This window comes from Pholcus phalangioides, unplaced genomic scaffold (genome assembly GCF_987345545.1).
Source record: "Pholcus phalangioides strain wild (caught in Gottingen) unplaced genomic scaffold, Ppha-v1.0 ptg000004l_1, whole genome shotgun sequence".
NCBI classification, from domain to species: Eukaryota; Metazoa; Arthropoda; class Arachnida; order Araneae; family Pholcidae; genus Pholcus; species Pholcus phalangioides.
Window position 1 is genome coordinate 11,542,556 of NW_028301597.1, and position 15,101 is coordinate 11,557,656.

General features: G+C 35.1%; 1 protein-coding gene across 12 annotated transcripts in view; it reads left to right on the forward strand.

Annotated features, from left to right (window-relative positions):
• LOC149086538 (S1 RNA-binding domain-containing protein 1) overlaps window positions 1–15,101 on the forward strand; it is a 542,948-nt gene that overhangs the window by 220,596 nt on the left and 307,251 nt on the right. For all 12 annotated transcript variants that reach the window (XM_089256006.1, XM_089256010.1, XM_089256008.1 and 9 more), the window contains one exon: window positions 11,566–11,723. In XM_089256006.1, the coding sequence (XP_089112132.1) occupies window positions 11,566–11,723 (158 nt within the window). The remainder of the gene's footprint in view (window positions 1–11,565; window positions 11,724–15,101) is intronic.

The window sequence follows — 15,101 nt, forward strand, 5'->3', positions numbered from 1 at the left end:
TGAAAGGGTTATTATGCAAAATAATTGTAGATTTTTGGGCCCCCTATTCGCCTCGGGGGGCCCTACTTGAGGCCCCAGCTGAATACTATTTTTAATATTGAGTGCCACTTTTTTTTAAGACCAATTTGTTATAAATGATTTCTTATTATCCATTTTTATTCGTTTTAAATTCATTGAAACAATGAATTGCAAATTATTTTCGGAGCAACTAAAATATTATTGATAATTTATAATTAAAAGAATTAACTGCCTTGCTGCGTATTGTAGTTCTATATTTTAAACTATAGGTTTCTCCTCAGTATTAAAAAATATCAGAACACGATTTTCTATGAATGAGCAATTACCTGTTAATGGAAGTGAATACTTCAATATTTAAAATATATATACGTCTATATTAAAGATCTTTCTTCAATTTATCTGTTTCATATTTAGCTTCCAACAAATAATTTCACCTGATAACTTTCATTTTGACAATATATTTCATTTGAGTTGATTAGAAGATGAATGATTGATTGAAATTGATTAATAGAAACATGAATTAAATAACAACTTGCACATATGATTTGTCATACAAAAACATTTTATTTCAAACATATGTTCATAGAGAGTTATCATAATCACAATTTATTGGTTGTACTTTTCTTAGAAATCGCATCTTTCAAGAATATAATTTTTTAAGATTCATAAATTTTCATCTGCATCTTCAAATGTTGATTTACCTGAAATTAAAAAGAGGAAGAAAAAAAAACACTTTTATTATGCTTATCAATATTTAAATGTACTGTATATTTTATTTCAAATTATAACGCAGTCTTTAGTTGTATAAGTAGAGATAATTCGTGCACAATAGCACTTAGTCGACATCGAGTCGACTCGCCACCATTTTATCACAGTAGGATCCAAAATGTATAAACTGTGTTTTGCAAGGGAGGCCTGGCGTTCCACATAGATGCTCATGTTCATGTCTAGATGTATTTACCTAGGTCTTCACAAATCTTAGGAGCCAACATTGCAAAAAAAAAATTCATACTGACACCTAAAATTTTCTATGCAGATCATAAAATATTTGGAGTTTATGTCTGAATCTTCCAACATGTGAAGATCATCACTAAGTGCTGAAAAAGTTGAATATAATTTTTTTTTTACTTCGGATTATTTCTTCTAAAAATATGCTTGGCTGCCAAAAAATTTGGCCCGCGCCTTTTTCAATTTTTCGAGCCATGTTTCTACCCTAAAATTTTGGTCAGACAGATGAAGTGCAAAAACCTATTGGCATGCAGCTTACTATATATTTTCACTTTACTCTTTCAGCTTTGCTCTAAAACACATCCTTTGCAACTTCTTGTGGATCGGGGAACCCCTATTTAAATTAACATAGAAATTTTGCAGTGTTGTATGGTCTCACTAGTTAAAAAGTATGATATTATTTGTCGTCAAGTATATTGTTTTAATATTTCCATTCACAAAATTTGCTCATCAGTAAATATAACACGTTTTTCGAAGAATTAATATTGCTTTTCAGTTAGCAAAGCTTCTATAGGTTTTTTTTTAATGTCCTCCCTCTCATTTATATGGCCAAGACAAGTTTTTCAACAGTACATGTTTTTACTTGCACTGGTCAAATTTTGAGTGGTATAGGTAGCCATTAAGAAATCGTCTATCTTAATTTCCTCAATTCAATTATGTCAAAAAGAGTTGTTCTTTCAATAGTATCTGAAAAAATTATTATGAAGATAATTACTCATAGCAAGATATTTCTCGAGAGAAACCACTTTGGTATGGACTAAAAACAATGCCACCTTTCCCCCTTGCTTATTTTGTTTTTGCACATATAAAATGTGTCGCTGAAATTACAATAATTTCAGAGGGAAGTATGTTTCTGTTGAGTTTTATATTGAGAAATATTCAAGTGATTGTACAGTTTACAATTTTTATGAATTTTCTCAACTTAAAATTGAATGTGTATAAATAGGTTATTTTATTCATGGTGCAATATAAATAAGACACTGAAATACAACATTTAACACTTAATAAACATGTGAATTTATGTAATACAGCCTCTCCGAAACGCTATTATGATTATGATCGGATACAACGTCAAAATTCTGTGGGTGGGATGGCGTTGTTAAATCGGGTTCGACTGTATTTGTTCCACTAGGGTTGTTGATACAAATGAAATCAGTGAAAATGATGATTGTTAAAATTTATGTCATTAAATCATGCATGGAAATATTTCATTTTACATGAAAATTATAATGGAAACTGTTGCTCAAAGTCAAATACAAAGAATTAAAATTACCTTTGTTTGCTCTGGGAGAATTGTTTGGTAACCTTGAAAACCTTCACATAACTTCGTAGCTACCTACAGCCAAGTTCCTGGGAAACAAAATTTTTTGGAGTTAGAAAAGTCTCACAAATGTATATACACTAATATATATATAATCTCTCAGCTGTTTACTAACAACGTTGTTAAAAAATAAATGCTTGTTAAAAGTTTCACTTCCATAACATCTCAAAATGTTATATTTTAAAGTTCTTAAATATTCGACATGGAAATTTGTTTTCTGTGTTTACCCATACACACAAAATCAAAAACAATTTTTGACAAAAAAATTAAATTTGAACATACACAGCAAGGCCATAACCCAAATACTGAAGTAGTAATACATTTCGAACACTAATCTGCTTCCTCTAGTTATAATGTATATACCTCAATAAAAACTGTGCCTGAAATTCCAACTTTGTTTTTTAGTTCCATTGTACGAATTTCATTTTTCATATCAACAAAACAATATAATGATTCCTTATTAAATATTCCTCATCTCAGAGCGAGTTACAGAGTGCAATTTTTCAGGAAGTGGCACATGATTTTTTTCTCAAAATTTAATTTCCACTAAGTATTACAATATTGTTCATTTGAACAGTTCAAAATATCAAATCTATATTTTAATCCTTTACACTAAATTAAGTGCATGAGTTTTACAAAAATTAATATTTAACATTACTGCCAATTTTTACCATGCTTTATTTCAATTTCACCATTACTCATCACAAAAAAATAATTAAATTTTTTGTCATTTAGGTGCTGTAATTTATTATCAATGAATTGTAGCTTATTAGTTGCTTTGTGCATTGAAGGGAGGTTGATCTAAAACACAAATTTTCAATTTCCTTATTTATAGGTGATTATTCATAGCATAGTCATCCAAGCACAATTTTTATTGTGCCAACAATATTCAAATTATTTATTTACACACATGCTCAATTTATTTAGACATAATTTTTCATTGAAAAAAATTAATACGGCAAAAAACATAGAATGTAAAATTTCAATCTGATATTATCGTAATTGCAGATTTATGTTTCATTTGCCATGTAAATATTTTCAGTACAATCCAAAATATACATGGGCTATTTGATATTTTTCAGCATTACCAAGTGGGATCCACTGCCCTATTGATTGCGTGACATTGCCCATTTATATTTTTACATAACGCATTTACCGAGCAAAAAAATATTAAGAATATTTCTAAACACGTTTCTTATATATAGTTCGATAGCAATAAAATAATTCTTACCTCAGTAATGAACATGCTAGCACTTCGTTGTGGCTTCGATCGCCGATGTCAACATCTAGTTTTGCAGGATATAACGATGAATCACTTCAACTTTGATGACACCGAAGATATAATCCAAGTTTTATCTGTCATTATTACCGTAAAATATTGTTTAATTCGAAAAAAAACCAGCATATTTCATCACTAAATATCAAAGACAGAACTCGCGGCCAGAGACGAAATTTCCTCTTTTCCAAGATGGCCGCCGTGAACTACTTTTCTTGCTGCTTTAGGACTGGTGCTAGGCAGTCCTTAGCAGCGGTCCTAAGTAACTACTAAAAAAAAGTCCTTAGCTTAGAGATAGTACCGAAAAGTCGAACTACTGGCCATCTAAGGACAAATCGGGGCTTAACTACTTTTTTTCGGCTAAGGACCGCAGAGATAGTTCACCCCCTGGATGAAAAACTTGGCTTTTTGGAACTTACATATTGGTACAGTGCCCACATTTTAAACTTGTTCGAAGATTTGGTGAAAACTGATGTAACAAAGCATGTTCCAAGTATATTTAGATACTTCCATAATCATCTCTCAAAAGCATGGTATCATGTGTAAAGTGGAAGTGCATTGGTCTTCCTGCAGAGGTATGATGGAATACTTATTGTGATTATCTTGAATCTTATGTTAAAAATTCGGCAGTTGTTACCAAAGTTTGTGAAGACCACAGATCTCAGATAGTAACATCTCTAGTGAAATCTTAAATATTGATTCAAAAAGAAATGTCAAGGACATAATTGCAATTCTGAAACCAATAACCCATTAATTAACGATTTTGTACAAAGAAATACACACACACAACTGCTCCATAGCTGAATATGTATTGGCTTGGAAAAAGCTGCAATTGAAGATAAAAGCATCAACATCAAACAATACAGAGGTTTTGTCATCAGAGTATAAAAATAATATATATGAACAGTCATTAACAGATGCACACTTTGATGCATTTATTCTAAGCTCATCAGTGTCCTTGAGCTTTGTTGATTGTTATGGCAAAAGCTAAACGAATCGCGAACTGTAATCGCTTGAAAGTGAATGGCATTTCTTCAGTGATAATGGGGATACATGAAATGAATACGTCTTCTTTGGAACATCCAGTTAGAATCGTTGCTTCAATGATGTAATTGTGCAATTTATTCACGCAGAGTCTGGTGCCATTACAGAGGCTCGGTGTCTCCAAATTTCTTAAAAGCATTATAGGTGCTCCGACTTTGCGGATCAAGTTGTATGGTGGCACAACCGGAATATCCAAAGAGTTTAGAAATTCTGCAGGATACAGAACTGTCTGCACTGTGTCTGTGACAGTGTCAACCGATTTGTAAGATGTGGAGTCTCCTGGAATAGTTTTTAGGATTTTTTCGTTGATCTTGTTCACACTGTAATTTTTCGATGCCAGAATCGCTCTCTCACAAAGCCACTCATGGTTTCGGTGATTTTGTTGAATGTTTGAGGAGCAAGTTCTTGAACTGAGTTTAACAACTGACAAAATCCATTTGGGAATGTAATCAGTCCAGTGCTTGGGTCTGCTGGAATTCTTCCATTGCCAAGTTTGATCAACTGATGCAAAAATGATAGCAGTGCCAAGTCATTTTGGAGTTGAACTCGCATTTCGGTGGATAATAATTTTTTAACTTTTTGTCAGAGTGTTGATGATTTGAGGCAAGCATTGAGTTCATCCAGCAGGCGTTAAAAATTTTTATTCTCAGTTTTGTTGTCGTAGTTGTTGTTCTCTGTTGTTAGTGACGTCATATGTCTAGCTTGTGCGCCAAATATTATTCAAACGCCTTTTAAGCATTTTTTTAATTAAAACTATACTACCTCTACGATGGGCGGTTGATGAGATAAAGGTCGCATTAGCACTTAAAGGACACCCTGTATATAGGCTAGCAAAAATACCCGGTGCTTCCCGGGTTTTCTTCAGTTACTGGGATGATTGGAAAAGTGACAAACCATTATAAAGGAATAAGCTGTTATAATGGCAGCATTAAAGATGTCACAAACCATTGTAAAGACATATACACATATGAAACGCAGTGTTAGGGAACCACGGTAACCAAAGTAAACGTTCCAAAAGTGATTGTTGAGGCCCCAAAAGCATTGTTGCCCCACAGTTTTTTGCCCATTTCAGGCATTTGCCCAGCTCTGACAAACTTTTAAAGTAGCCTACGGTTCATTCCAGGCCCCAAAGCAGAATGTTTAGCACTGTTCTGCGACGAGCCCTCCTGACTGGAAATGTTCTGCGATACAAATTCCCATACATGTAATAGTATTTTTTTGCACTTTTCTTAAATTCTTCCAAATTGTTCTGCGACGTACGCCGCAGATTTTGGCACATTCTGCTTTGGGGATTCCAGGTATTGTTTGGTATATATGTAAAATCTGGCGACAATTGGCCTAAAACTGTAGATTTGTATAAGGAACAGACATGCATACACACATACATACTTTCACATTTATATATAAGATTAATAAACTGAATTCTCAACTTAACTAGAACTTATGCATCAGAGTTTTTTCAACTAGTGTGCTACATGAGAATCGTAAATGTGCCATAAAAGTTTTTTAAGGAAATTATCAGATTACTTTTTAAAAGAATCCTGAAGCCGCAGATATTGATTATACAGTATCTGAGTACTTAAGTGCAGGGAATTTAATTTTTTTTTTCAAATTAGATGTATGTGTAAGAGGGGAAACTGGGCAATTGAGAGAAAACAATAGTTAAAATATTGGCCATGGTTCATTTCTGTTATCATTTAGTGGAAGAATTTTCAAGAATTTCACAAAAAAAAGGCATATAGAAATACTTCTCGTTATTAAACGTTATTATATTTGTGGAAAGCAATAATTTCAGTATTTCATTTGATACTATGGAATACAGAAATCTATTACAAATAATAAATCTTACAAGAAGATATTTAAACCTATCCCTGCCCAAAATTCAACCTAACAAAAGCAGACATTGTAAACTGTATTAACTTACTCCGCATTTAACGTTAAATCAAATTGACAGCAGAATGGCTGAGTTTTTTAATTTAAATTTATTTTTTGTGACCAATTATAGTAAATAGTTTTTAAAACAATTTTGTGACTGAATCATAACAAAAAATTATTTTTCTATTTTATTTGAATTCAAGTGTGCCGCAGGATGAAGAAAGGGCCGACTTCTCGAAATAGAAATGTGTTAATATGTTTTATATTATAATAACGTAAATCATAGATAACGTAATTCTGAACGTCAAACTATGTCGACAAATGTGTGGCATTTTTATATCCAACAGTGTCGTGACAGATATAGTTCGCCATCGGATTTGTTACGTTGAACTATAGAGAGAAATATATGCCATTTTTACATAGAACGACGTCAGTAAACAACGTCGAGCAGTGTCGGGACAGATATAGTTCGACATCAGATTCGCAACGCTGAACTATACAAACAAATATATGTCATTGTTACATAGAACGACGTCAGATTTGCGACGATAAAAGTATGTCATTTTTATGTCAAATGGTGTTGGGTCAGATATAGTTCGACGTTGGATTTCGCTATGTCGAACTATACAGACAAATATATGCCATTTTTACTTAGACCGTGCAACCTAAATAATGCAATATCAGATTCTACTTTTAGGTTTCAAGTTTTTGGACAGCAAAAGGAAGACTCAACATCATATTTCATTTCAAGACATTTATTCAAACACAAAAAATGAACACAATTATAAAATCTAGTTAAGATCTTGCTGTTATTATTAAAATTTAGTAAAATATTAATCGACGAATATATATATATATCACAGAAACTTTAACATATCATTATTGCACTTGTCTGTAAGCAGACCGGAATTTCCGCATGTTTTCACATGACCTCCAAAGTCCAACAGCTTCCAGGTGAATGTCGTGGATAGTTGTGTGGTGGATATCACCTCATGTCAATGTGCACTGTCTGGAACTTGCACAACATTGGAACCAGTAATGAATCTGGCCTGGCAAATGATACAAGTCTGTAGATGAGACGTTGATCATAGGACGTCAGCTCAGAGAATACCAAAGGACTCTTTTTGTTGGAGGTTTGGAGTCAGATCGTGAGGAGGCAGATGTTGAGCTCAGCTAGAATCGACCCATCGATTCGACATGGTTGACAAAATGAACTTGTTCAGCACCAGGGACACTGGGTGTTGAGACCTTCCATCGTCACCAGGTGTGCATTAGGAAAGCTAAGTCGCAGCTCTCATTTGAAGTTACTAATTATTCATGAAAGAAATTCCGACCTGCCGAGACAAATGCAAATTTAGAAAAACATTACAGGATATAGTTCCAAGCCTGAAGCTAGATGAAGTTTAATTACGTTTAAGTTGATACGTGAAACACTAAAGCACTACTGTGCTACAACATCTAAGAACTGACTGACCTTGTAAAACGAGTGAAAATGGAATGTGAACGTTTGACAAACACAATCTGCATTTATACTAATCATGAAATAATCATTCTTGGTCCACTTGGACCACGGAAACAGTTACAACAAGAAAACTATTATGTCACATAATGTACATGTACATTTCGTAATAGTTTACATAGTTTTATAAATATTAGTGTACACAACAAATCATCATTTGGCAACATGCCAGGTGAACTGACCAGGTTTACCCAACATGACCAACGATAATCGGGAATAATTTACTAACGGATGTCCGCAGCCATCCGCCGGTAAACAAAATATTTAAGCAAGCAACATAAAACTTATAGTTAACGCAAGAAAAGGCGCAAAAACCCCAATGAGACCATGTGACATCTCCAGGTGAGTCTCTCTTGATATTAAGAATTAGTAAAAAAACATGACCCGGAGGCCGTCATGTTACAACCGACATCTGTGAATGACGTCGAACGGTATCGAAATATTTCTGTCATTCTATATCGATGTGTTACTTGGGTCGTTTTCTGTATCTCTCTGCATGTCGCTTCGTTGTACACTTCACTTTCCTGTATGGTACTCACTAATTGCATTAAGTTGAACCCCAGTCGGACTTCTACCCCCCAATTTGGTGGCCATGGTCTTCAGATCTTCTTTGTTCCGTTTTGCCAAATACGCCATCTTTATTTATCGTCTAGATACCGCCGCACAATACTTTCTTCTCCCTAGGCATGATTGCCCCTTTAAGCACCGTAGTCGGGTTGATTTCACGAAAAAAACAGCTTGGGAGCTCGACGCTGCTGCTATCATTGTGGCTAGAACACTCTTCTAATTCAGCTCACAGTCTTAAGTCATTGAAGCCACGATCCTATCCTGTCGGCTGTGCCAGTAAACTTTCCCCCGACTTCTTATCAGTCGTAGGTCCTCGGCTGTACTTCTACTACGATTTCAGGATGAAAAAAATTAAAATAATCATAATATTATATACTCTCTCAAACCTTCATTTTTTTTCTCATTTCTGTTAATAGTCATGTATATTTTAGTTATTTTTTAAATACATACCTTAAAGATATTTTTCTAGTAATGTATATCTAACGTGTTTCGGCACCCGGTGTAATTGCACCGGTCGCACTACCCTAAGACCACCCTGAGTACACTTAATCAATTTTATATTTAATTTAAATAGTTTTACTACTTTTGTAGTATAGTGTTCTTACCAATTTGAAATTATTTCATCACATGAGAAAAATTTGGTATAAGCAGAAAAGAGAAAAATTGGCTAAGTTTTTTCTAAAATCTAAGATTTTATTCTGGCTATATTCTAATATATTTTTGAAAAACGTCGCCAACAATGCGAAAATGAAATGTAACCTCCATTCTGCATTTTTCACTTTGTGTATTATTACAATTGAAATTAAAGTTTTTTTTACTTCCTTTTATGGAATGCAGTAACTTCATTGGGATGTATTCAGTGTATACTCAAGGAATGTTCTAATACTCCAGCACTTAAAATCCCATTGATAAAGTGTTCCAGTTGTCTCTTCGGTTCTTGACTACAAGAGCGTTCTTAGTCTTTTCTGTTGTTGACAAAAGCGTCCAAAACATACCCGTTTCTCTCCTATTTGGCCCATTTTCAGCCATCTACGGGCATTTGCATGTGCAACCGTCGTGAGCATTAAAGAGTAAATAAGGTGGAAAAGTCTTTCCAAATAGTAGTACACTAAATTGAGTGCTTCAACACTCCTTTCTGACTTATGAAATTTGGTCTTTTACTTCTAGTGACTGAAATCCTGAAATGCCTTTATTTAGAAACCAAGCACATTCACTTTGCATGTTTAATCTGGATGAAACTGGTTCTAGCATAGCAGCCTCATCTTACTACAGTGTTTGTTTACTGAGAGAAATAATTGCATACTCATACATCACAAATATTCAAACATTCTGAAATTTTAGGAACCTACATATGAGTAGTTTAACAAACTTCTCCATACAATGATTTCTTCAAAATTGAAAAGTTTGTACTTGAAGCATACTTAATAATTTTTTTTCGTTATAATTGATGTTCTAAAAAAAAAATTATAGAATGAAGTGACTTGATTATTTTCAAACTCGACTGCATTGAGCATGTTTAGTTCATTGAAAGATATTTATAAAAATTTTAATACAGTCAAACCTCATTAACACAAGAAAGATGGATGGGGTCAAAATGACCCCCCCCCCCCATAGTGTTTTGCAATTTTCAGATACCTTGATGCTTCAAATCACGGTATATCATTTTTAAAACAAAAACAAAGAGTGAAACCACTGGCCCCTTAATCTATTTTGTTTTTATCTAGCACTCAAAGCATTCTGTACAAATCACCTCTCTCGATGCACAATTGCCGCACACTGGTTTTTTGCATTGCGTACAAGATTGAAGGGTTTTATTGTGTATGCAGTTCTCCTTCTCACTTGGCATTTCTGTCGTTTTTTTTGTCTCCATCAATAGGTGTTTTGGATATTATCACATTTTGAATTGTAGTTTTCAAGTTAAAATGTACCGCATAATGTGCTATGATATAAGGAAGGGTCACAATGACGCCCCCCCCCCTTCTGTCTTTCTAGGTATCATCTTCTCGTATCTTTATTGTTAAAAAATATAACGAAAAAAACTTGTGTATACAATAAGAACATGCTAATTCAGGAAAAGTCGAAATTTCAGGTGGTTTGGTTTATTTTTAGCAGAGATATGTAAGCTTAAACACAGCGTGCAGGGTCATAAAGACCCCTGTCCGTCTTTCTAGTGTTAAGACAAACTCGCTGAATACAAGTTAAGCAATTTCCCTGTGCAATTGTGATGTACATTGTAAAATTATTGTGCAGCAGAGTCTCCATCAGTGGAGGCACAGGAACAGATCAAAGTCAACTAGTTGTGTCTTTCACTGGTGTAGCATGCTGAGTAAGGGGTCATTCAAGTATTACGTCAGCATCGAGGGGGGGGGGGAGGTGGTTTCGGATTTGCAGACTTTTGATGACAAGGGGGGAGGTGGGTTTGAAGGTTGCTTACGTCATCAACCACCCCTTTTTGAAGATATGAAATATTCTAAGCTGCTGATGAAATTTTGCTGACTGAGGGAGGAAAGGGGTCAGTGTTTTGCTAATGGGGGGGGGGGGTCAAAAATGGCTGAAAATATGTTACGTAATACTTGAATGGTGCCTAAAAGAAAATTATTCGAACTTGAAATATTTTCATATAATTCTTATTACTAAAATCATAGAACAGAGTTTAATTTTCATGTGTTAATAAATTAGTTTATATAACTGTGATTGCCAGATTTTTTCCCCACATTTTCTTCATCACAGTTTAAAAAGTATTCTTTTTAAACTGGTATCTTTTTTGGGTATGAAAGCTTACCAATCATATTTTTTTGCTACGTCATATCTATTTATTTTTTAATTTAAAATGATGGTAAACTTTCATCACAAATATTCTACAATTTTGTTTATATCTATTTTTAAATATATCTTTGAAAAAATTATTAAATATTATCAAATTCCTTATTTTTTTAGGTCTAAACTCACAAAGAAAGCTGAGAAAGAAGCAGTAGAAGTATTTTGTACCAATTTAAAACATCTGTTATTAACGCCTCCAGTGAGAGGAAAAGTTGTCATTGGCATAGATCCGGGCTACAAGCATGGATGTAAATCAGCAGTAGTTTCACAAAATGGTAGGTACAATGTTTATAAAGCCCACAAGGAAAGGGTCCCAAGGGAGATGTTATGTACATTGATTAATTTCTAATAGCGGCAACAATGCTGTAGTGACGGCGTGAGAGGGGGCCAGGGCATGTTGTTTATACTACAAAAAAGTTAAATGCCTACTGTCCCTCAGAGCAAATGAACCCCCCCCCCCCCAATGCATTTTCGCAGTGATAACAGGAACAGGGCAGTTGTGGATAAGCTGGTTGGAATGCAATTTTTTGAAGCAATAGTGAAGGAGCTAATTAAAAATTGAATGTGCTAAACATTACAATGACAGGGACAGACAGACATGACCACTGACTGCCTGTAGAGACCATCTTAGGATGGTTTGCATTCTTTCCCAAAGGAATGGATAGTCTTGGAGAGCCATTAACGGGAACAGAGCAGTTATGGACAAGCTAGTCGGAATACGTTCACAATTTTTCAAAGCAAGAGTGGAGGAGCTAATTAACAATTTAATGTGCTAGACATCACACAATGCACACAACTCGCAATCAGTCATTAAATTAAAAATCGGAAATTACAAGTTGAGTTGGGCCATAAGGTTGAAAAGCTATCGGCATCAAAGCTAGTTTTATTCATGGAAAGCATGACTTCAAAACACAAAGTAAGTATGAACAATAAACATCAATTGGTCTATATATACATTCGGTAATCCATTTGCCTGGCACTGCGAACAATACAATCAATGAAAACAGGCTCACTCTTCACCATATTCAAATAAATATAATGCCATCAGTTTCAGTGGGAAGGGAGAGAGAAATAAAAGGGAAAGAAAAATTATATTATTGATTAACTCGAGAGCAGATAAACATAAAATCTGTGAAGGCTTGTTGTTGAGAAGTGAATTGACTTTTGTAAATTAAAACAATATAAACTTTTTATTAACATGTTTAGATGGAATAACAGCATGCAGGCCTAACGGATGTTGGCACATTTCAGTGTTTAGTGATCAACTGACTTTTCTTCCTCTCTTGTACATGCACAAATACAGATTGTTCAGGACGTGACAGTTCTTATTTTTATATGTTTCACCACAGTGCCCCCTCCGCAGTGTTCTTGAACATGTTAAGGCACAAACCTGTCCACAAACTTGACTTTGAGACCGAATCGCGTCTTTTGAATGTGTTTGCTTGTTTTATCTCAGATAATCATCATACTTTGGATAGGAATTTGTACTTTTTTGGTTTGGTCTTGCGGTCTGTCCCCTCGAAAACTACCGGTGTTTCTCCTTCCAAATTGTTTCTCGGTCATGAACTTGCCTTACCATCTGATTGGGCTCTGGATATTCTAATTTGGGAAATAGCTAATATTCCTGATATATATTAGTTCAACAGGTTGGGAAAAGAGTTAAAATACAACAAAGAAGACAAAAATACCATTATTATAAAAGGAGAGTTGAACACGAGTTTAATGTAGGAAACAGTGTTTTAGTCGTACTCATTTTAGGTCTAGCGCTTCAGGAAATGTTATGGGTAAACTGAAACACAAAGTGGGATGGATCATTTTTTGTCCAGGAAAAGATTTCTTCTATAGTTTATTTGATTCGGGATCAGAATTTTAGGACTATTGGTAAATATAATGCTTCTGACCTTAAAAAACTTCGTTGTTGTGGAGGAGAGGGAAAAAATTAGTCATGATACCAGTAGACAATGCTCTAGTCAGGAGGTTCCCCCCGTACAGGAAGTGACACATCGATCGAAAAATGATACTTAATGTTTCTAGAGTGTAACATATGATGACCTGGGATCTTTCACAAACCTTAATTCTTCAAATCCTAAATCTTTGCTTAGACCCCAGGGTTTGTTTGGCTACCAGAAACGACCCAAGGTACCCGCTGGCAATCCGGTTTGGGACAGTTAGTTTGATTAGTCTGACAGTCAGGAGGTGGGGTCCCCTGGCTGTCCTACAAGGACGGGACCAGAGCAGTGGCATAGCCGGGGGGAGCAGAGGGAGCGATTGCCCCCCCCCCCAATCAAAATTTTGCCTACATTGGCACCTATTTTTCTAAATTACCTTTGATCTTTAAAAAAACTTGAAAAATATTGACTTTTTCATTTTCTACCTTCATTGACTAAAATGATGTGAGTAAGGAAAAAAAATCTACATTTATATTTGCGCCTCTTGCAGTTTCACAGTGATTGGGTTTGTACTAATCCATAAGAGAAGGAAAAGAAAGTGGAGGTTTTTCCATTACCATTTTTGACAATTGCTCTCAATCTCTTCATCTGGAAGCATGTTCAGATTAGCCTCTGTTCCCCACTTTTATTAAAGGGCAGAATCTTGCCCACTTCTTTTTTCTCTTGCTATTGGTCGTTCTCGGCAGAGCTCCTAGAAATACCTTTTATAGGTATGAGGATATGGCGTTCACGAAATGCTCATTCTGTTCTGAAGGGCCACCAAGAGCATTGACTAAGGTGCCTTTTGAAGAAATTAGGCACGGGAACCTATGTTGGACAGACCACTGAACCTATGAAGTAATGGCTAAAATTTAAGCTCCAAGAAGTATCGCATTTTCTTTGGGCGCCTTAGGTAGAGCTTGAGTTCCTAGAATTTTTACGCTAGAAGTACCACTTTATGAATGGGGGACTTAGCTAGATTCATAACGCCTAGAAATGCCACGTTATCTGCAGCTTATCTGCCTTGGCAAGAGCTACTAGCTTGTGTATAGGGCAGTGTCAAAGACTGAGAAAAGGTGGAAAACAGCTATGAGCTTTTGATCCCTAAAAAACCCACGATTGTGGAACACAAAAGGGGGTTCTGGCAATTAAAGACCTATAATCTTGGGCAATAGTGCTCTGATATGTAGAGAAAATTAGTCTTCTATATTTGAACGACAATATATTGTACTATATTATATACGGTGATAGTATATAGTTTTACGTTAAAATGTGACTTTTTCAGAAGCATTGCCTTTTTTCATGGTGTAGTTTCTCGTTTCCACGGTGTAGTTTCTCGTTTCCACGAATCACTGTTTGTTTCATCATTATGCATATACAGCAGTGTGCCGAATCGGCGAAATTATCCCTTGCAAAAAGTTATGGCTTGTATGTTTGTCGACTCATGACATATATCTCCCCTCCAATTAATCCCAATATTTCTTAAACTTTTGGCACCCGTGGCTCTCCCCCCCGACTTCGTCATAATTTATCCGTGACTGCCCAGAATAGCCTGACGCAGGAGTTCTCAAAATTTTTCCACCCGAGGAGCACTGCGAAGCATCCCGAAGGTTGTTCAAAGAGAATCTTTTTTAAACTGCTCTGGGGAGCCGCAGACAAGCATTGATTAAAGTAACGGGGCACCGCAGATGGAAAAAGTTTTAGAACTGCTGCGCTAGTCTGTAC